Below are 8,988 nucleotides of genomic sequence, written 5' to 3' on the forward strand. Positions count from 1 at the left end.
GAGAGACAAGTTAAGAAACAAACCATTCAATTGAAGCGCTTCATCATCAACTTTACTGACTGTTTTGATGGTACCTTTTTCTTGGCTTGCTTACTCAAGAGACTAAATCCATATGTAAACAGAACACAATATCCAATACTGGGGAGGTAGATGACTCTCTCTGCAATAACAAATCCTACTCGGAAGAACAGGTTACTTGCAGGAAGAAAAGGGATAATAAGAAATCCAAGTCCCAGTGTAAGAATTCTGCAAACAAGAAACAGATTCTCAAATTAACCACAAATCTTAACAAAAGTACCTTTTCCACTTAACATAGAAGCTTTATTTAAACATTGTAGAAGGATGTGCGTATGGAACAGGGCATTCAAAAGCAGCCTTTGAGAGCTACATAACAAAATCAGATTAAGTTTCAGTTGACACTTCAGTCCATCAGGCACTTTTAAAATCCTAGCTGTAATTCCCAGAAAAGCAATGTTCATGCTTCCAGGCCAGAAAAGAGCCCCATTACACATTAATTACATAATTCCTATTTAAAATGCACAGGCAGGAAAAATAATGGTAAAAGTTACCAGTCTATTTTTGGAACTAGTAAGTCAGTAACAGGGGAAAAATATAGGTAACCATTAAAGAAAAAAATTTAGGTACACGTCCTACTGAGAGAGTGTTTTCTTTCCTAACAAATACATCAATAGTAGAATCCATTGTGCTTAACCACCTGAAAGCTAGTCATCTACACTTTTTCTACAGTCAGCAGAGAGGCACTTCTTGAGGGCAGTTCGCCTTCCTTGTGTTAGGTATCTGTGTTAGCATGAGTAATCCTCAGCAGGTACCTATGCACTATACAGAGCTTAGACAACCAAGACTAGGTACCTTACTTTTACAGAGCTGACATAACGGAATATGAATCCCAGGTCTGTGTCAGGTGTTTGTTATAAAGGTCACAGGCATGGTAGTTTTCTACTCTAATTTATTACAAATAAATCTCTATACTGTAATGCAGATGTGTCCGCTTACTCTTTTCTCCTCCCCAAGAGTCCTAGGCCTTCACTATACTTTTTGCCTTTACTTTTTACTAAAAAACTGTTCAGCAATACAGGCTTAGTGGGTGTGTTTTTACCAGAAAGTATGACATCACTTGTAGCAAGAATTCCACCCCTCTCCAAAATTATTTTATCTGTGCAAATGAGTATGGGAACAGAGGAAAAGAAGGCAGGTGGGATGTAAACATTTGAGGGGACGAGGGGGGAAGAGATGAAATTACAGAATACCACAGAAAAGAAAATATCCAGCACTCTTAACAGAATGACCTCGTTGTGACAGAGCTGTTGAAAAATTTTAAAGAACTGAGAAATTAATTATACATAAAATCCATTGGAACAGACCCTGAAAAGTTAAACAGAAGCCCTTAGTGAGACTAATGATAAATTTTTTGAGTTCCTTTGGGTAAAGTACAAGTTGTTTCCTCAGTAGATACTATGGGTCAGCATTTTATTTTTTAATTGCATGGCCATGGCCAGCATTTCTACCTCCTTTCAAGGTACCTCTCTCTTTCATTTTTAGGAGCAGATCAAAGGAGATGATGACTTGTAAGAAGTAGGGGCAACAACATACATCAACTCCTACTCTGTTCTGAGCACAGATTACTTTTTACCACCTACAGTGTTAAAGATCTCAAAATGCCATTTCAGGAGAAAAATAAAGCAGCCATCCATACGTCCTCCTCCAACTCTGTTTCCCACTAGTCAGTGTACAGTGATGGGCCCAAATTGGGATAAAACTGTAATGACCGCTATAAATATTTATTTGAACTGCATTTGCTAGACACTGGTTCCACTGAATTGTTAAAATTATCAGTAGTGGATTTAACAAAATAATACTGTACTCAAGTTGGCCGGGCATTTAAAATTCACCACTGTCTCTTACCTTCTCTTATGGCTGTCTTCTGAGCACAGAGCTTGGCATATCAGACCAATTAGGCAGAACCAAAGTGCTACTAGTGCAATTATCCTCCAGTCGCTGACAGATTTAATGAGGGGTATGCAGCCCATTGACCAATCAAAACACAGCCACCAGGGACACAACAGCAACCATGCATTCAATGAATAGTAGTAATTATAGTTTATAGCCTGTCAGTCAAAAAGAAAACAAACATTTATTTGATACTAAACTTAAGGGGGGGGCCAATTTTAGTTCTTCTCTCTGCTATTGTTTCCCTTATCACAAAATATATCTTATACAATAAAGAGGCCTTAAATACTGTTAGACTACAACTAGTTACATAGCCATTTATTTTACAGCTGTGAAATTAATTTTTAATTTTTTTTTTAAACATAGCTAGGTGGCTCTCCTATTCAGAGCAGGGAAATGCAATTCTGTGCTGTCCAACCAATATCCACATGCAAAAAAAAAAAAAAATCTCTGACAATAGGAGAAAATGTCAAAAGACAGCACCCACTGTCTTTGCCCTTCATTTCCCATCTCCAGAAAGAGCCTTAATGCACTCAGAGGTATAAAGCCAAGACATACTCCAAATGCACTAGACCAGAACTTCATGCTATTTTCTTCAGTTGTGAAAGAACAGATGAAGAGTCAAACACAGTATGTGGAAAAGGGATGAAACCCAGCAAAAGCTAAATCCTTGTATGTAAGAGAAAAGTAGTGAGTAAATGGAAATGTACTTCAATGTGTGCAGTGCATGCTAAATTGAATGCAAAGAATATACAAGGTATGCTATTTTAAAAAATTGCAGAAATCATCGCAGCAGCAAAATAGAAGGTGACTCATCACACATCTTGAAACGTAAAGACTGCCCAGTTTATTGTTTCTTTGAAGCACAGAAAAGAAAATTCAATTTGATGACAAAGACAAATGTTCTGAGCTGGCCAGAAAAAACCAACAACTTAACTTACTCTCACAAACAGACTGTCTGCAAATGAAGCTGGGTTGTCTACTTCAGTGAAAGCCGGTGGCCCTGTGCCCATAATCCTCCAGCGTATATAAAGTATACTGGCCCCTCCAGACATCAGAAGAGTTATCCTGAAAAGCAGCCCCTTTCTTAACAGCCCAGCATTCTACAGGAAAGAAAGACAAAAAAACCCCTCATAAAAACATTATTTTGTTCTCTTCCCCACTACATTCACATCCTTTTCACCACCATCTCAGAAAGAAGAGGCTATTCCTGTGCATTTTTGCTATTAGAGTTGACATTTTTCTTATTTTTAGTTACTAGAAAGCTCTCACGCTTGACTATGCTTTCATTGACTAACTGCAAAATATTTTTGCAAACATTTTCATTTCCTTCTCAATCAGAAAACTTTTTTATTCAAGAAGTCTCTCTTCTAAAAATCCTCAGTAACTCTACAGCTGATGTAATTTTACACAGCAATTCCTGATAGGGAATTTGAGCAAAATACAGCCTTTAGTATACGGCATATTAAATTGGCCTATCTTTTCTTTTTAAAATAGAGGACGGTTACTTCGTGAACTTTGTTTTAAATAGCTGTATCTAGTTGACAACTTATCACTGAAAGTTTTTGTCCACTTAAGTCTCTTTAGAGGTAAAATTACATGACTGCATACAACAAGAAAACTGCATAGTTAGAAACTGGGAGGAATGAGAAACTGAATTAAAATTTTCACCATCACTAGCGTGATTAAAAAGCTAACGACAGACAGGCACCCAAATCACATCAGTCAGGTTAAAACTACCCAAGTTCTACAAAATATTATGTTTTATCTACATTAACTCAGTTGATTTAGATCACATGTTTTATAATATATACTTTAGGGTCTAAAGAAGGCAATTCACATAAAACAGAGAGAGGTGATGTCATAGAAGCTAAATTTGACACACTTTCCAATTTCCCCCCCCCCCATGAAGTATAACACATTTTCTCCAAGCACACATCAGTTTCATAAATGAAAAGAAAAACACTGTATACTGTAGAAGTTCTTCAAGCTTCACCAGCGGAGACTGGAAACAGAATTATCAGTAACTATAACGATATCCCTTTGTCACAGCTTTGAGATGCAAATCCCAGCTTCCAACACCCTACCCAGCTACGAAATGGTAACTCAGATAGGAAATGAAGGGCTGCCTTAGAGCTGCCTGAAACCTGATGGCTCAAATTATTCTACACGGCCTCAACAAGTCATCAGAGAAGCAGAAGATGGAAGACGAGTTTCTCTGAAATGAGAGATCATTTGGGCCACTTCCCTTTCCATTCTACACATCTGAAGATGAAAGTGTTGGTAAACTATGGATTTTTACATGGAAGAGTTGACTGGATCCTAAAAAAATATGGTCATGTGATCTCCAGTATTAGTTTTCTTTTATTCCTACCTTCCTCCCTTAGTCTGATATGCTTCTATTACCTTTAAAAACCTACCTGATGGTTTTTTAACCTACCCATACATTATCAGTTCTATGTCCTCCACAGAAGTTGGCACACTGATTATTATTACCTGTTATTGCAATATGCTGATTAGCAAGCACCACCATAATTATTTAGGAGATCAATATTAGTTATTTCTGAAGACTTAAAAAAAAAAAAAAAAGGCTTACTGCACAAAGACAGACATCCAACAGTGCCCTGGCTGAAGATATTTATTCTCTAAAATGACAGAGAAGTTAAGTTTCAAAGCAATATTCAGATGGGTTTTTAATATTTGTAGTTGACAACGGTGTCATTATACAATATTTAGTTGAATGCCTAAGAATAAAGAAGTTTGTAACGTTGATTTTACATAAGTTAGCCTTTGTGCTTAAATGGTTACTTCCAATTTATACATCTCAGTAACCAAAGTCACTACAATGAGGATTATAGGAAAACTATTCCTAAAAACTGTTTTTGGAAGAGAATTGTGCTATGAAGGAAAACCCTATAGTGACAATTTATAACTGCTTTATGACAGAGTAACTACACAAAACCTCTCATCCCAGGCTTCCTTTCATTTAACAGTACATGCAGCTTCTTAAAGGCCAGATTTCACAAATCGCCACAAAATCTCTTAGTAGGCAGAATTTAAAAAGTGGAAGAAGTATTATTATTATATCGTCTTTGATTTAGAGTTAACTGAAACCTGGCATGAAACTGAAACCTGTCTCAGTTGAGAAGAAAAAAAATCTACAAGTAAGAGAATTTAAGATCTGCCTTTCAACAAAACAAAACAAAAAAATCTTAGATACACTTCCATGAAAAGAGCAGAACAGATTTTTGTAGGTGGCAGGAGCTAGAATTAATTACTTCATTAAAAGAAGAAGAAAAAAAGGCACATTTGATGTTTTCTTCACCCAGACAGAACTGTTTAAAAGTCACAAAACAGAAGCATAATGCTTTGAGCTCTTCATGCTTAAAAAGTAATCCTCCAGAAAGGCTTGACTCTAGAATCATAGAATGGTTTGGGTTGGAAGGGACCTTCAAAGATCATGTAGTCCACCCCCACCCCCCACCCCCCGCCATGGGCAGGGACATCTTTCACTAGATCAGGTTGCTCAAAGCCCCGTCCAACCTGACCTTGAATACTTCTAATAATGGAGCATCCACAACTTCCCTGGGCAACCTGTTCCAGTGTCTTACCACCCTCATCGTAAAGAATTTCTTCCTTGTAACCAATCTAAATCTACTCTCTTTCAGTTTCAAAACATTGCCCCTTGCCCCCTTGTTCTGTTGCTACAAGGGTTCATAAAAGTCTTTCTCTGTCTTTCTTATAAGCCCTTTTTATATACTGAAAGGCACCAATAAGGTCTCCCCAAAGCCTTCTCTTCTCCAGGCTGAACAATCCCAACTCTCTCAGCCTTTCTTCATAGGAGAAGTGTTCCAGCCCTCTGACCATTTTTGTGCCCTCCTCTGGACCCGCTCTAACAGATCCATGTCTTCTTGTGCTGGGGACCCCAGAGCTGGATGCAGTACTCCAGGTGGGGTCCCACAAGAGCAGAGTAGAGGCGCAGAATCACCTCCCTCGACCTGCTGGCCACGCTTCTTTTGATGCAGCCCAGGATACGATTGGCCTTCTTGGCTGCGAGCGCACATTGTCCAGCTTTTCATCCACCAGTTCTCCCAAGTCCTTCTCGGCAGGGCTGCTCTCAATCCCTTCATCCCCCAGCCTGTATTGATACCGGGGGGTGCCCCGACGCAGGTGCCGGACCTTGGTGAACTTCATGAGGTTCACAAGGGCCCACTTCTCAAGCTTGCCAAGGTCCCTCTGGATGGCATCCCTTCCCTCAAGAGTATCAACTGCACTACTCAGCTTGGTGCCATCTGCAAATTTGCTGAGGGTGCACTCAATTCCACTATCCATATGTCATTGATGAAGATATTAAATAGTATTGGTCCAAGTATGGAGCCTTGAGGGACACCACTCGTTATGGTTTCCACTTGGACATTGAGCTTTTGACTGTAATTCTTTGGATGCAGCCATCCAGCCAATTCCTCATCTATCTAACAGTCCATCAGTCAAACCCATCTCTCTCCATTTTAGCAGCAAGAATGTTGTGGGGGACCATATCAAAGGCCTTACAGAAATCCAGGTAGATGACATCAGTAGCTCTTCTTTTGTACACTGATGCCATCACTCCATTGTAGAAGGCCGCCACATTAGTCAGGCACAATCTGCCCTTGGCGAAGCCATGTTGGCTGTCTCTAATCACCTCCCCATTTTTCATACATTTTGACATAATTTCCACGAGGATCTGTTCCATGATCTTCAAAGGCACTGATGTGAGACTGACTGGTCAGTAGTTCCCAGGGTCCTCCTTATTACCATTTATTTCCATCACTTTAATTCTGAACCAGCTTTGCTTTAGTCCCCTACTGCTCTAGACTCTTTCCTTGTCCTATGCTAGTTGCCATCACTTTCATTATACAACGAAATTCTCCAGCATTCCTATTTGCTGCCTGAAATACTCTTGCACCCCTCACTTAGCCATTCTTGGTTAAATCTACTGTTTCAGTTCTAGAGATTCCACTTTTAATGACTTCGCCCCAAAGCTCCTCACTTCATTCTTTGTGAAGGAACTAAAAAGCCCCATTAAGACTTGTGCTACTCAGAAATGTGAGCAAGACTTCTCTGCAGTGAAATCACCAATCAGTGCAATGTACAATGAATATTCCTTTGCCTTGCTGAACCTTGGGTTGGAGAGGCAAATGATTTAGCTGTTGAACAGCAGTGATGTTCTAGTAGGCTGTTGGTCTATTTGGCTATCAGTCATTCACCTGAGGCTGACTGTTTCTGTGGTTTGCTTGCCAGTGCAAATACTAGGTGCCAGATTCCGCCTGAGCCAATACTAGATAAAGCGATATCAACAAAAGTCAGAAATTCGATCCTTAGCGACTATCACTGCTTACATATTTTTTCTTTTAAACTCCCAAGCTACTAGGAACTGTCTCCTGTTTGATAATTTGTATTCTGAAAAAAAACCAGTGTAATACTTTAGTGGGATTGGCAAAGTAGACATAATATTTTTTTTATGTACTTGTAAAAATGTCTAACTATCTCATTTGAGAATCTGAATAAATCTCTCTCTCTTTACTCTGATCAAACTGTGTTAAACAACCATTTCATGTGTATAGTTACTGATCCTGGAGAACTTGTGGCATCAAGCAGTCAGGTCTTCCACACCATATTTTTAACATACTGTTGAGAGAAGCGTGGAATAGATTTCACTATCCAATGCAATTCTAATGCTATTCCATTACTACTGATGTTGCTGCAAAGATGTCATAGCACATTGCCTTACTAGGCTGACTGAAAAGACTTCTTTTTTTTTTTTTTTAAATTCTCAACAACAACAAAACTGTCAGAAGTTGCATCTTTGTCTTTTAGTACATGACTGTCTGAATGGCCAGAATGAACAAAACTTCTGAGGACTCACCTCCAATGACTTGTCCTTATGTAGTAACTTTTGAATAAGCTCCAAAACATTTAGCTTGTTAATCACCAGTGCATCAAACACTGCATTCAAACCCTGAGCAACCAAGAGAAAAATAAGAGCATAAAATGGAGCAGCTAACCACAAATATTTTTTTTTAAATACATCTTAAATTCCACTTCTACCATGAGTAGTTGTACATCATAACACTGATTCCAAACAAGTAGAAAGATACGTTAGTAGTAATGATGGCAGAATGGTAAATTGAGAACCTGAGCTCAGATGAGTAGAATATCATGTTACTGTAATGGGGGTTCTCCTGCTACATGGAATAACCCTTCGGGGAATACCATGTACCAGCAAGCTAGACCCCATATGCAAAGTCAAAACAGTATTCTGCTCTCCTTCTTTCCCAAATGTTCCGCAGCGTAAATGCTGCAGTCAAAAGGTAAGGCTTCTGTCAGTAAGGTGGAGTTTCTGTCAGCCTTCAACTTATTTTTTGCAGTGCAGCATGGTCTCTTTTGACTGTCAGGTTTCAGAAATACTGTTTTTAAAGGGTACATAAATTGTCGCCACAAACAAAGGCTCACAAAGATTTAACAGAGGTATCAGGCTTGCTTTTCTTCTTCACCAATATACACAGTGGAAGTTGCTGAAAAAAAAAATAATCAAAGTTCTATGTGACATCAGCCACTACACATAAAACTAGAGCATATTCAGTGCTTTGCAGGACTACACTTGCACATACTACCCCAAAGCAAGCAAGTAACCAAAATATATCCAGGGGTAATTCTGTTGAGGTGACCAGCAAATCCAACTTTAACATTTTCCCTTCAATGTTTCAGCAATCACCAACCATGATAATCCTTGAATATTTAGCCTATATCCTAATAACTTTGGAAATGACCTCAATGTTCTAAAGACTAAATGGAAAAAAGACAGTAAAAATAGTTCCAGGTGAGGCAAAGAGTTAGGACACTGGGAGGCCACAAGTCTCTTTCTAACAGTCAAAGGGAGAAGACAGAAGAAAGGTTAGAGAGTGGCGTGGTTCCACGTAGAAAGGCCACCTGGCAGTTAAAAGGCTTTTGGCTCACTTGCATGGAGATAGGAAGGCAAGA

General features: G+C 39.0%; 1 protein-coding gene across 1 annotated transcript in view; it reads right to left on the reverse strand.

Annotated features, from left to right (window-relative positions):
* Positions 1-8,988, reverse strand: part of TMTC4 (transmembrane and tetratricopeptide repeat containing 4) — a 59,271-nt gene that overhangs the window by 18,843 nt on the left and 31,440 nt on the right. Inside the window, exons 7-10 of the mRNA XM_009333371.1 lie at positions 7,874-7,966; positions 2,910-3,071; positions 1,924-2,126; positions 38-246 (exon numbers count right to left, since the gene is read on the reverse strand). Of these exons, the coding sequence (XP_009331646.1) occupies positions 38-246; positions 1,924-2,126; positions 2,910-3,071; positions 7,874-7,966 (667 nt within the window). The remainder of the gene's footprint in view (positions 1-37; positions 247-1,923; positions 2,127-2,909; positions 3,072-7,873; positions 7,967-8,988) is intronic.

This window comes from Pygoscelis adeliae, unplaced genomic scaffold, assembly GCF_000699105.1.
Source record: "Pygoscelis adeliae isolate BGI_AS28 unplaced genomic scaffold, ASM69910v1 Scaffold48, whole genome shotgun sequence".
Classification (NCBI taxonomy): Eukaryota; Metazoa; Chordata; class Aves; order Sphenisciformes; family Spheniscidae; genus Pygoscelis; species Pygoscelis adeliae.